General features: G+C 40.0%; 1 protein-coding gene across 4 annotated transcripts in view; it reads left to right on the forward strand.

Annotated features, from left to right (window-relative positions):
• MCTP1 (multiple C2 and transmembrane domain containing 1) overlaps window positions 1-13,356 on the forward strand; it is a 278,549-nt gene that overhangs the window by 229,229 nt on the left and 35,964 nt on the right. For all 4 annotated transcript variants that reach the window (XM_042787788.1, XM_042787789.1, XM_032993082.2 and 1 more), the window contains one exon: window positions 10,804-10,857. In XM_042787788.1, coding sequence (XP_042643722.1) covers window positions 10,804-10,857 — 54 coding nt within the window. The remainder of the gene's footprint in view (window positions 1-10,803; window positions 10,858-13,356) is intronic.

Below are 13,356 nucleotides of genomic sequence, written 5' to 3' on the forward strand. Positions count from 1 at the left end.
CTGACATAGAGGAGGAAGGGAAGGAAGAGGGGTGGACAGATCTGGTGGGTCACCAACCAGTTACACAGCTGTTATTGACAACAGGGACTTGTTTTTTACAGCTATGGAGGATTGAGGACTGCCAGGAAGAGGCGAGATCCACCTCACCAAGTGGGGCAAAATCTTTCCCGGAGGGCTTGGCCAACCTGATGAAGAGAGCGTTAAATTAGAAATGATGGGGGAGGGAGGTGACGGTGACCCACAGTCGTGTGAGGAAGTGGTGGTCTGAGTTGGCAAGCAGAGCGTGCAGGGGGGGTGAGGTGGACAGGAGACCTCAAGACCATCCAAACAGGGCAGAGGGGGCCCACCACCCCAGGTGTCGGCACAGGAATAAGGGAACACCAAGCTGGAAGAGGCTCTCACACCCTTTCTGAGAAGCCAGCATGCCAGGGGGGGGTCTCTCCATGAAGTGCCTGTCCATTAGTGCACACAGTAGGAGTTGAGAGGTCCATGTGCAGCTGCACACGTGCACGATTGCCGAGGCGTGGTGGGACTGGTCTCACGACCGTCATGCAATGGATGTATACTGGGTGGGAAGGTGAGGAGGAGGAGTTGCACTTCAGCCCAGCAGAGGGAAGATGACGAAGGGATCGGAGGACCTGGCGTGCAAGGAGAGGCTGAGGAAGCTGGGACTACTTTGGGTGGAGAAGATGAGATTCCGGGAGATGGTGGCAATGTGCATAAGTACCTGAAGGGAGCAGAAGAGAGGGACAGGCACTTCTCGGTAGTGCCCAGTGACAGGGCAGTATCAACAGACACAAACCAGATTACGCAAAACTCCATCTAAACACAAGAAAGCACTTTTACTGTGAGTGTGGTCGCACCCAGGACCAGGTTGCTCAGAGAGGTTGTGGAGTCTCCATCCATGGAGATATTCAAGACCTTACTGGGCATGCTCCTGGGCAAGCTGCTCGGAGCTCACCTTGCTTGAGTAGGGGGGTTGGACTTGATGATCTCTGCTTGATTAGGGGGGTGATATCAAGATGTCCCTCCCAACCTCTGCCACTCTGTGATTCTCTGACTGAAGATACTAATCTTTCTCTCCTTTTCATCTGTTATTTGTTAGGCTTTTTTTTTTTCTAAACAATTTAAAATTTGAAGAACAATGCACATGCCTGGAGTTACCTGTGAATGTTCTTCTGCCATATATACCCCTATGGAGAAGAGGTTTAGTCACTTCGGTTCACATCCTGCATTTATAGTTAATACTTAGAGCCTTTAAGGAAATATTAAATAGCTAATTTCCTCTTGAAATTTCAAGTTGCACATGTCATTGCATAGAAGATGATGGTGAGCAGCTGGGAGTTAATGTACCATACACAAATTCTTATGAATCTGTAGAATAGAGTATATACACATATTATTAATCTTGTAAGAGTGATATAAAATGGCATGATACATCTTTTAATTTCTCTGGAAATTTTTTGCAAAGTAGGCTTTGATGACTTATGTTTCTAGAGTATATGTCTCTAATAAAAGTTAGGGGTGGACACGTTTAGGATGAAATTTTGAAAAGAAGAAAAATAACTTTTGTTAAAGACAACCTTTCATTTTGAGATTTTAACCAGTTTCTGTGGGTACTCTTTATAAAGTCCCCAATGCAATACATATACTCTGATTTTTTATTTATCTTCATATGTCTTCTGGAAATTGCCACATGAAGAGAAGCGAAAGGGGGAACGGGAAGAAGGAAGCTTGTGAATGTATGATCTTATGTGGTCATCTATTGCTAGATGATCTTTAAAGTCCCTTCCAGCACAAACCATTCTGTGATTCTGTGATATACATCTCACTGGGTTCTTTCTTTCCTCCAGGGAGGGTGCTAAGCATAGTGAGCTTGAGGTGATTGTGCAACCCCAGCTCAGTTGCAGCTAGAAGGGCTTTTCGGATTAGAGTCCCATCACTGTCTTCTGGGGGCAAGGCAGCCACGTCTGTCAGAGCTTTTGGTGAATTTGTGGCTGCTCCTTTTTGGGGCAGAGAGTGCCACTTTGCTCTGCATTCAATACAGAAACCAACCCCACCAGGAAAGTGCATGACTTTAGCCACCTGTTTTCCTGCAAATTGAAAACTGAGTTACTGAGCAAATAAGCAAGGTAGTAACTTGATTTTTCTGTGTTTCTTTGCATTATGGTCTTAAAGCGTGGAAGCATGAATCTGTAAAGCTCTTAGTTTGAAAGTGCCTCAAAGGGTTTCATCTGCAGGTGAATACAGGACACACACCAGGCGTTTCAGATCCATATTCAGTGCAGTTTGTGCTTCACGTCCAGAAGTCCTCTTCTGCTGGGGAGTCAGAAGTGATTCCTAGCTGAGGACTAAATTCTTGCTATGAATTTATGGTGACAATAAACATCATTGTCCCCGTATTTAGCTAGACAGCGTCTGGAATGCGTAATTTGCACAAGACGGACAGTTTGTACAAAAGGACATTGTCAGGTTGGCAATTACATCTTGGTTTCGTTCTGACCGTACTTTCCTGAGAAGCTCTGCCTCCAGTATGATGGCGAGAGCAGCAGCCACAAAACCCCCGAAGCGCGAGGGCTGGCGGGAGAACGCAGAGTTAGGGGTAGAACAGCCTATGGGCAAAACCCATCTCGATTGTGATGCCTCGAAAAGTAAGGAAGATACGGTAGTTTTTATAGAATGAGTTTCGCACGTTGCTCCGAGCGGTGCAGCAGTCCGTGGGGCTCGTCTCAAAACGTGCAGCCTGCCTTACTTTTGCCAAATTCCTCAGCATCTCACGCTTGCTCTGCATTCGCTACCACCAACAGAGTTAAGTTGGGGAGGCTTGTGCAGAGTCTGTCTGTGCGCTCATGCGGGCGCTGCCAGGGCACGGAGACCCCCAGCAACACGTGCCTGAATGTTATAAGTGGTCTGCTGACAACCACTGCCATCTTCACGCAGCTGTTTGTTCTCGCTATACGTTCCATATAGCCAGGGAGGAAAAATACACTATAGTGCCCCACGACGGGGCAGGGTTTGTTTTTTTAATAAATCAGAAAAGAAACATGAAAATGTCAGCTTAATCAAGCATTTAAATTTTATTAATCAAGTCTAATTTTTATGAGTGCAAATAATCACTGAAGCTGGACAAATTTGCTCTAGATTGCATCAGAAACATAATTTTAATATTTAATGGCCTGCTGAATTTAAATGGAGAATTATCTTTATGAAACATGCTCTTCATAATTTGCCATTAAATGAGAAATGAACAAATCAACATAAATCTTACATAAAGGTTATTTAACTAAATGTTGGTACTATAAATATTTTAAATGCATTATGCACTAATTTAACAGTCACACACTACACTGTATAAAGATGTAAGTTGGGCAGAAAGTATTTCATTTCTCTCGTGCAGCATAATGGAATGCAAAACTGCGAGTGGCTCTCTGGGCTGCCGTTAAACGAGACTGTCCGCACTGCAGTCGCAGTCCCTGCACCAGAGGTTTACGTTCAGTACCAGACTACGCAGTAACCCCCTGCTAAAACTTTACGTGGCTGTTCTCATCCCAGTAGCAGTTACAAAAACCCAGTGCGTTACAGAATGGGAATATTTTGGCTGGTTTTGGTCACCTGAAAGCAAAACATTCAAACCAAAACTCTGCACTAGCTAATCCCCCAGCATTTAAAGGAAATGGATTTTTTTTTTCTATCAATCATAAATTAATTGATTTTTTAATTTAAATCTTGCCACCTTTTTTTTCAAATATATTCTTCTAATATTGTGGGCATCTGAAATAAAATTGAAGTTCAATGCACATAGAGACTTTTTTTCTGTGAGACTGTTTTAATGATTTTTTTTTTTTTTGCATTTGTATCAAGATTTACATGGCAACAAGACTCACTTGACAGTTTGTAGTGGCTATTATAAATAACCAATATTATATAAACTAACATCAGTTGAGTTTCTAGTAAAAATTCCCACTATTATGTGAGATTTTCATTCATCTTTGGTTTGGTTTTCTTTTGCTTTAGCACATTTTAATTCAGCCTAGACTTTAGGGACTTTGGGATTGTACTGCTGTTTTACTGTATTTACCAAAATATCAATTTGTATCTATACTGTATTTACCAAAGTATCGATACCTGGAACAAAGAGAAAAATTAACTGGAATTACAATAATATGTGTATTACTTACATTGTCACCTAAAATACATAACACAGCTTTTTTCTGCCAAAAAGCTTGTCAGCTCCAAAGTTGAATGTAACAGACTGTGTCATGCCCACAACCTTAAAATTATTTAGATAAATGCTGTTTTATACGAGAAGTATATCTGGTCATGCTAGAATCTGAAAACTATTTGAAGAGAAGCGGTAATAACAGTGAAAGCCAATATTTAGCCATTGTGTTGTTAATAAGATAGTGTATCATGAGGTTTTGCCCAAGAATTCTAGCTCACAAAATTTTGTGAAGATTTTATTTTTAATAGTCCTGCACAGTAAACTTGCCTTCGGTATTTTGTCAAGCAAAGAATGCTTGCCTTTTTTTTTTTTTTTCTTTCATTCTGCTGAACTGAAAATGAAGCATTCTGAGAGACATCTGGCATTTCAAGTGTACACTACATGGTGAAGCCTTTAGATGGAGACATACTTCAAATAAACACCTAATATTCAGTTCACAGTGCATTGTGTAAATACAAGAAAGAGCTAAAATATATAAGAACCAAATATTGAAAGAAATATAGAGAAAAAGGCCTACTGCTTGTGCCACTTTTATGATAAAAATGTCTTAGTCTTAACTACATTGGCAACTGAATATTGAGGGCATATAAAGCTGACAACAGGAAAAAGGTTACATGTTCTTGTATAATAAACTGTATTTACTGCCCATGCATATTGCCAAGAAATCTATTATACTGCAAATAAAAATTCTGTTGTTGACATTACAGAACTACATGTAATCAGTAGCATGCATCAAAAGGCATCTGATAGCCATATTAAAGTCTCATTTCCTATTAAGAATCAGACTAAATTACAACATGAGCACTTCCCAGAATAAGCTAACAAAATGCATTCTGTAAGAAGAAATAATTGTATTTGAGTGTCTCTGTAAAAATCAGGAAGTACTTTAGCAGTAAAGTACTAATGCTTTTCTTTTTAATCTGCTGTCTTCTGTACTGCAATATATTCAACCTTACTGGCAAGCTTATCACACTAATTATTATTACATCTAGTGGTTCAGTTATCTTGATGATTACTGCCGATGAAACACCCCAAGGTCAAAACATTAATAGTATAAATCAAGATCGGCTGTATTCCAGATACACTCCACTCTTAAATCAGAATCTGTTAATTTGATTTTTATTTTCCTTATAAATATGGTATAAAAAAGGTGGACATTTTAATTAAGCTGTATCTCCTGTAAAGTTTCTTTGCGGCAATTCCATGAAGGATGCAGACGTCGTGTTGTGAAAATAAGCACAAAACTGCTGCTGTAGTTGGCTTATTGATAACGGATGTCTTTGCCTCAGTTTGAAGTACCTGAAATGGCCCGAGAGAGCCCAAGTGCTTTTATGCATCCTTCTTCAATCCGTACACATTGCACAATTTTACGTTACATTTACACACAAACACTGAATTGAGAGGCACACAAGCATACGGTACAGTTTATGTCTGGACAGTGTGAATCATCATGAAATCCAAACAGTCCTGAACAGCCCAATTCTGACCACATTCACTGCACATCTATAACGTGCTTAATTCGGAACCAAGTCTCATTCTCTCTTTCACTTTGTCTTACAAAACTTAATACCTGTACGTGAAAATACAAATGTCTGCAGTTACTTTGACACCGTAACATGTGATAGAACCTAAAAAGTGTTTTCTTCTGTTTTCCATTTGAAACCACCTACATTCAAAGGACTGCATCAAGGAAGATAGCAGCAAATCTGGGGAAGTGCTAATGCAGGGGGAGGGGGCATTGCTTCACATTAAAGAAAAGTACTAAGGTAACAGTCATCAGGGTTATCTGCAGAGGTAGTGCCTCTCCTTTTATTTTTTCTTTATTTTGCATATGAGTGAAGAGCAGATACTTGGTATTGTTCACACGTAAAGACATCAAAGTGTCTTCTGTGCAGGTGTTTCTGTTGGATCAGCCAAAGAACTTAGAACAGAAGACAATTCATGGAGTGACTTGCGGTTTGCACTTTCTGTAGAGAAACGGCAGGCTGATACTAAGAGAGAAGGACCTTTCATTAAAAGTGGTGTTAGGTTTCAATGTGTCATTTTTCCACGGAGTCTTTAGATTCAGGAGGTATTTTAAAGTTCTCTGCGGTCGCGGGGTTTTGATTCAGCGCGCTTGTATCCAACCAGGCTTTGCAGGTGTTGAGGTTAGAAGTCAAAATGAATTATTTTCTTGGGAATCCTACCTGGTTTGTTAGTCAATAGACTAACAACCTTTAGAACAAGCTCAAGGTGTACTTAATTGCCTTCCTCAGAAGACTGGTCTCCGTCCTGCGCGCATGGGGGTTCTCTTCGGCGTGCCAACGTGGTGGTTGTCCTTATTCCCAGCAGCCTGGTGCCCCACCACTGTGCCCCAGTGATGCTGCGACAGAGCTGGTGATCCTCTGGCCACCCCTGGGCTGTGAATCGTGCAGAATCTGTGCACTGAGTTCCTCTAAGAGGGTGGGAGTAGATCCAGAGCAGTGGCGGTACGTCGGAACTGGACCGCATGCTCCTTCTCCTTAAAAAGCTTTCAGTAGGGCTGTTTTGCACAGGAAAGATCTTACCTTGCAACATCTGAATGTCATCTGCTTACTGTTTGGCCGTGAAGTGGCTGACATGCCGTATTTGAGGCCGTCTACGTGTGTTTTTTAAAATGTCATCTGTATTAGTATTACATTCAAGGGACAGTACCAAGAAACAGGTTCTTTCAAGACCTTCTACCAGTATGCGGCATATAAGTCTGTGACAAGTGACATTACAGAAGGTCATGTCACTTTTAACTGCTTGCATTAGATCTTTCTGATTTCCCCAGTGCCCTTCCTTTGTTTGATTAATACTACTTGATTTCAAGCAAGGTATCGGAAGGCATAATTTAGAGTGCGTATTCTAGGGACAATCTAAGATTTTTGCCATAGAACTTTTAATAAAATAACTCTAATGTTTCATTTTATCTTCATACGCTTTTTCCTGTCCTCCCTCTCTCTCCTCTCTCTCATTCCCTGTCTCCTCCCTCCCCCCATCATACCTCCCCCAGGTACGAGGCTTGACATAGAGATCCGAATAGCCACGGTGTTCCTCCAAACCAAAGCAGCACACGTGCACTTTATTTGAGCAGCAATGAGGCAGAATCAAAGGAGAAAAAAAATTCCATTGTGGATTTTTTTTCTACAGTATTCTTACTACAATGTTAAACTGAAATCTGTTGCTCAGATTCACTGTACCTCTCTTGAACAGCCTTGCTTTGTTCTGCAGAAATAGGTTGTACTTGAGTATATTGCTTTTGTAAGGCTTCAGCATACTGATTCTTCATGTATCATATGATTATGAAGAATCGACTCTCCTTCTTTTAATTTATTTCAGAGTTCGGAAAACACTTGCTTTGGTGGTTTAATAAATGTTATTCTTGTGTCCATCTTGTCTGAATGTACAAGTTTTGTTTCTTCTTTTAACTCTTCCTTTTGACTTTCAAGACAAGTGAAAGCATGGGGTATGTTTCACACACTTTAGAGAATCATTTATGCATCTTGGGCATAGGAACACTTTTACTGCATTTTATTTTGCTACAATAATTGAATTCTGTTTTCCTTTCCAGACAATTCAGTACTACGAAACTCAATGTAATTGGTGATATGACTAACCTAGAACAAAAGCATAGACTGATAGTGGCTTTTGAATTAAAAAGTGGAATGGAGGAGCTGGAAATCTGGGCTCAGTCCTGGGCTTCAAGCAATTTCAAATGACTTTTTATGTCCTTTGAACAAGTTAACATTTTGCCACTCTATAGGAGCTTGTAAAGTAGTTTGAGATCATTAGATGGGGAAGGAAAAAAAAATGTGAGTTTGAAGTATTATTATCCGGATAATTTAGAATGGGTGTTGTCATGCAAGTGATTTCAGTGAGGTGCCATCATTTGCAACAATTTAGAGGTTTCTAATTCAACTAATTGTCTCCATGCTAACGTTAGCACTAATGTGAGATAAGCATTCTGCTGTTCAATCCTGTCAAGACAAGGAATTTCTGGATGTACATAAAAGAGATCTTTAAGTGTCTGGGGAATATTAATGTTGAAAAGTAAGAGACCTACTGAGTTTAGTCAGCTCCAGGCGTAGGCAGTATCTGAGTCAACAGATTCGGGTTTATACCTTGGGCTTTAGTCACCTAATGATGTAATGACAGACTTTTGTGTGTGTGGTAAAACTGATTTAAGAGAGTTTCCATCTCACTGCAGCCCTTAACAGCTTGTTTTCATCCTCTCTTCTCAGCTTACCATTTTCTTGGTAGAGCTGATGCTAGCATTTCTGGAGCTGCTCTGTAAACTGGGTAAGCAGTAAAAGTTTTAGGGTGGTTTTTTTGGAAGAACTCGATCAGTCTGTTGATGTAATTCACAGCTCAGGTCCCCCAAACACCTGGAACAGCCCAGGGAAGATGAGAGTGAGCTACCAGGGGAGGAGAGGAGCAAGGAGGTGGTGCAGGTGCGTGGGGAAGTGAAAAAGCCTTTGCTTCCACATCGGGGTCTGTGAAGACAGGACCTCTCAGACACCTCCAGAGGGGATGCATAAAATGGGATACTGAGCTAAGCAGGAGCTGACAAGCATTTCAGCAACATGCTCTCAACATTTCCCTCTCTCGGTGCTGAGAGGTTTGACTGTCCCAAACTCGCTGGGCACTGTCTCTGATCCCCTTTCTTTAAGAAATGGAGTAGAGCTGGCCTAAAAAGGAAGCAGAGGAGAAACTGGTAAGGGAGGCTTCTTCCTCATGGAGCATGGCTAGAGCACAGCCTTGATTCCTTTTTCAGCTTGTGAGAACTCACAAATACATCTTGCCTGGCTGGCATCAGGTCAGAAGCTGCAGAAGATTTGGTCAGTCAGGCTCCTCCTGATAAAATTGTTCTTCTGGGCAGAAAAGAATCCAAGAGTGATTGTTCCTTAATTGCTCAGATCATGCTTCTTCCTTGTGCTTTTGGACATGCTCACTCTTTACTGTTTCTAGTTTCTCTTTCGTTTCTAAGCTCCGTGACAGAGCAGCCAGCAGCCAGAACTGGAGGCTCCTTCCCCTCCAAAGTCCCAGGCTCATTGTTAGAGGTGTTTTGGGACTGGGCCCAAACAAGGGTGGGCAGCTGCAACGGCTGATGTTTTGAACCGTGCAGTTGACTTGCGTGTATGCAGAGTGCTCTACTGGACGTGCACGTGTTGTTTAGATTTTGTGCGGGCCCATGTAACATGGTTAACTGGGATCTTCTTGATGGTTGAGCTAACTCAGAGACATCTGATACACACGCTTTTCATCTTTAAGTTCTCTTTCCTGATTTTGGCTCTTGGATAGCGTTAAAGTTCCTTTAGTTCCCAGACATGGATTTGGGCTTGATGACAGTACCCTTGCATCTGTGTTTGGATGGGGTGATTACGAGGTTACGATTTTAATGTGTTGTCTTAAATGACGAGTACGCTAAAACCATTTCTAGTTTCACCTGTACAACAAACTGTCATTATAGTTGGTGGCAAGTCTGTAAAATAGGCCAAAGTATTAATGTTTCGTGTCAACGAATTTTTCCTTCTCTTGTCCTTTTTATGCATGTTTTATAATACATAATATACACTTTTTGCATCCATAACATGACACTCGGCTAGGTGGATCTTTGCTGACCTTCATTATGGCTGTTCTCATATCCAAAATGTGCTTACATATAAATAATGATCTATATCTGGTTATAAGGAGGTGAAACTTTACTTCAATTCCACCAGCAGAGCATTTTCTCCAAAGGTTAGGCTGAAGACTTGATTGCAGTGTTATGAGAGAGGTATTTGTGAGTTTTAAGTATGAATCTGCCACTGACTTTAGACTTTAGAAAGTCATATAATCTCTTTGTAAACTAGATTTAATAGTGGTTCATTTCATGCTCGTGGTGTGATTAATAATGATGAACATTTATAGAATGAACTGAATGTATATTTCATAGTGCTAGACTGAAAAAAATGTTTAAATGGAAAAATACATAGATGCAGACATGTGACAACTGCAGCTAGCAATGAATGTGTATAAAGTTAGATGCACAGATTGTATAAAATCACTATTAAGAAACACAGTGCTAATGCTGATAGATCATATGGTATATATTAATCTTGTAGATCATAAGGAGATAAGCTAGTATGAATTCATTCCCAGCTTTGTGCTCTTCAAAAATCTCTCGGTGAATGCTGTAAATCCTATTAAAAATGTTGCATGTTTCTGTAGGTAACAGTAAATTTAAAGCAAGCATTTGTGTGTGCTGCACAGGCACCAGTGGAGCTGACAAAGGATTCCTTTAGTTAAAACAATCATATCTTGAATTTTGAACTACCTTTTAAATACTTAAATTGTCAAGCAAGCATTTTGTACAGGAAGGGTTTTCAGTATGTAATTCCCTAATGTAGGTCAATTAAAGCTATAACGCTTTCCTAAATTTGAATCTCTAGATCAGATGTTTTTTCCTGGTTATACATTTTCCTTCTGTGCATTTATTTCAAATGTTAATAAAGTTTTCATCTACAAAAGGTTTAGAATTGACAGAACAAAACTCTTCCTTTTTAAATCATGACAACTACTACTGTTTCTGTCTGCAGGTAGTGGAGGACATGCTAGAGGACGAGGAAGAAGAGGATGACAGAGATGACAAGGTAATTATCTTTCCTAGCACTTGGGTATCTGGGGATGGGAGAATTTAGACATGACACTGTTTTTACAGACAGTTAAAAAAGGAGTTGAAGTGTTTTAGTCCAGAAAATTGGACAGAGCTGTTTATCATCCTAACAATGCTACAGTGTGTTGCAGGAAAGGATAGAGGACTATAAATCCTGCTTTTTTTTTTTTTTTTTTCTTTCCTTGGTCCAGAGCTGGGTCAAATATTTTTTCTGCCAGGAACAAAAATAATTCAGCCTGTCTGAAACTTGATAGCTCTTGTGAAGATAACTGCAGTGACAACTGTTTTTGAAGGACAAAAATTTGTCCTGTCTTGAGTATTACAAATAGGGCTGCACTTTCGGGGAAAAATGGTGTAGAAATAGCAACTCCATACTGGTTAAAGATGGGATATTGACATCTATAATTTTCAAAGAGTTACTTGATAGAAGAACAGCTGAAATGTTTTGCACTCTGTATGACATTTAAATAATCACAATCCCTGTAGACGTCCACTTGGTTTGAAGCTGGCACTGTGGCCCAGCAAGACGGGAAACCGTTGCGGATCATTCAGCTGTTTGACCAAACGCGGTTCAGTTTGGAGGCTGCTGGTTGGGCTGAGAATTGCAACCACAGTAAATAACAGCTCATTTCCACATCTTATTGAGCCAAGCTATGGGACTGCTTGGATTGGTTGTCCCCCAGGGAGAAGGAAAAACCAGAGAAAAGAAATTAGAATGACCTTGCACCGCTGTAGCAATGGCTGGCGCTGGCGGGACAGCTTTCTGGTGAGGCGAGTGCAGTGAAGGCAGCCCCGTTGTCGCTGGTATTTTCATACCAGGAAGCTGATATTTGTGGAAGAAAAGGGGAAAAAAAAATCAGTAATTTTACAAGAACTCTGAATTAAAACACAGACGATTTTGACCTTCACAGATGTTCCTCCACTTCTGTTGTAGTAAAGCAATGAATTCTATTTTTTTTTTTTCTGAGAGGAGAAAAACAGTGTATCTTAATTTATGCCCTTGACCTTTGTTTCTAGTTGAGATGTACAGTTATATACCACTGTAAGAATTCATATGCTGGCAGCAGCATTTGAAATGTCAGAAAATTCACTGTGATTAGTTAATCCCCTGAATGATTATTTTTCTGTTAGCTAACACCTAAGATCTGTGAGATGATAAAAAAAAAAAAGAGTATTTTCCTCATTCCATCGCCAGCTCAAACATTTTACAATTGACAGAAAGTTATTATGTGAAATTCTTCTATACATCACTTAAATAGTTAGCTACATCATTTCAGAATCAGCAAACACTGTACTAACAAAACCTTCTTTTACAAAACACGTATGTGATGGTTTTTAACACTAAATGATATGAGCATACACTTCTGGCAATAAAATATATGATTTATTGAAAAGGTCAGTCATGTAGCTGTGGAGAGCTTGTATTTTAACTCAACATGCTGGCTTTGAATCATCATTTCTTTTCTGATAAACACTGATCTGACATCCATTTGAGGCCATTTTCTCCTGTTTCTTCCTGCTTTATTATTAGAGTTGGTGCAAAAGTATCATCCCAGTAGAGTGTGTATTCCTGGATATTTTAATCACTGTGATTAGTGCACAAAGAATAGTGCTTGACTGCTTGTAGTTTAAAGCACCCTATGTAGTTACTGCTTAGTGGTTTTTGGCAATTGCTAAACAAACTCCTTTAAAAGGGAAGATGAGGGTGGGGATCAGCCCCCTCCACCCTCCAATTCTCTGGCGATTAGCAGATGCTGGGCAAAACATACCCAATTAGAAATATCATTCAAGGTTTCGATGTTGTGATCTAATATTAATCTTTCTCAAATTGACACCAGAGTTCAAGCATTTTTCTAGCTCTAGTTACCAAGGTTGAATAAAAGTGAGTACTGACGTCACCGTGTGCGTTCGGCGAGCCCTTTTATTGGATATTTAAGAGCTGTCTTTCTATACAGGAGGTGTTTAGGTTGATTTTTACAAATTCAAAGCTGTCTTCATTATTGCAAACATTTTGAGATCTCATGATTGACTATGCTGTTTGAATGGAAAAGAAAATGACACTTTGTAAAATAAGCATGTATAGGCTGCCATGTATAGTCAGTACTCTTCGCAGTGGACATTAATTTGCACTGGGCTAAACGGTGAAATATAAGTGCATAGTTAGGACTGCATTGTTTGTTATTAGAAGCTGGTAGGGTGTTTCTTCTTTTCTGGTGCGTTAGACACTGTTAACTACTGCTGTTCCTCTTACATATTTTTGTCAAAATGGAAGGGTGCAGTTTTGTATTATTTTAATTCATATATGTGTTTTCTTAAAGCTATGTGCAAAATGAAGTTTGGTGAGAAAACAAATGCACATTTTGTAACACCAGCTGTTAGTGGCTTCTGGCTTTTATTATTTCTCTGTTTTTTCATATGGTATAATAGAAAAGTCAGGTAAATGGGTCTTCTTATGCGATAAAAGTAAAAAGATTAA

This window comes from Tyto alba, unplaced genomic scaffold (genome assembly GCF_018691265.1).
Source record: "Tyto alba isolate M040663 unplaced genomic scaffold, T.alba_DEE_v4.0 Super-Scaffold_13, whole genome shotgun sequence".
Classification (NCBI taxonomy): domain Eukaryota; kingdom Metazoa; phylum Chordata; class Aves; order Strigiformes; family Tytonidae; genus Tyto; species Tyto alba.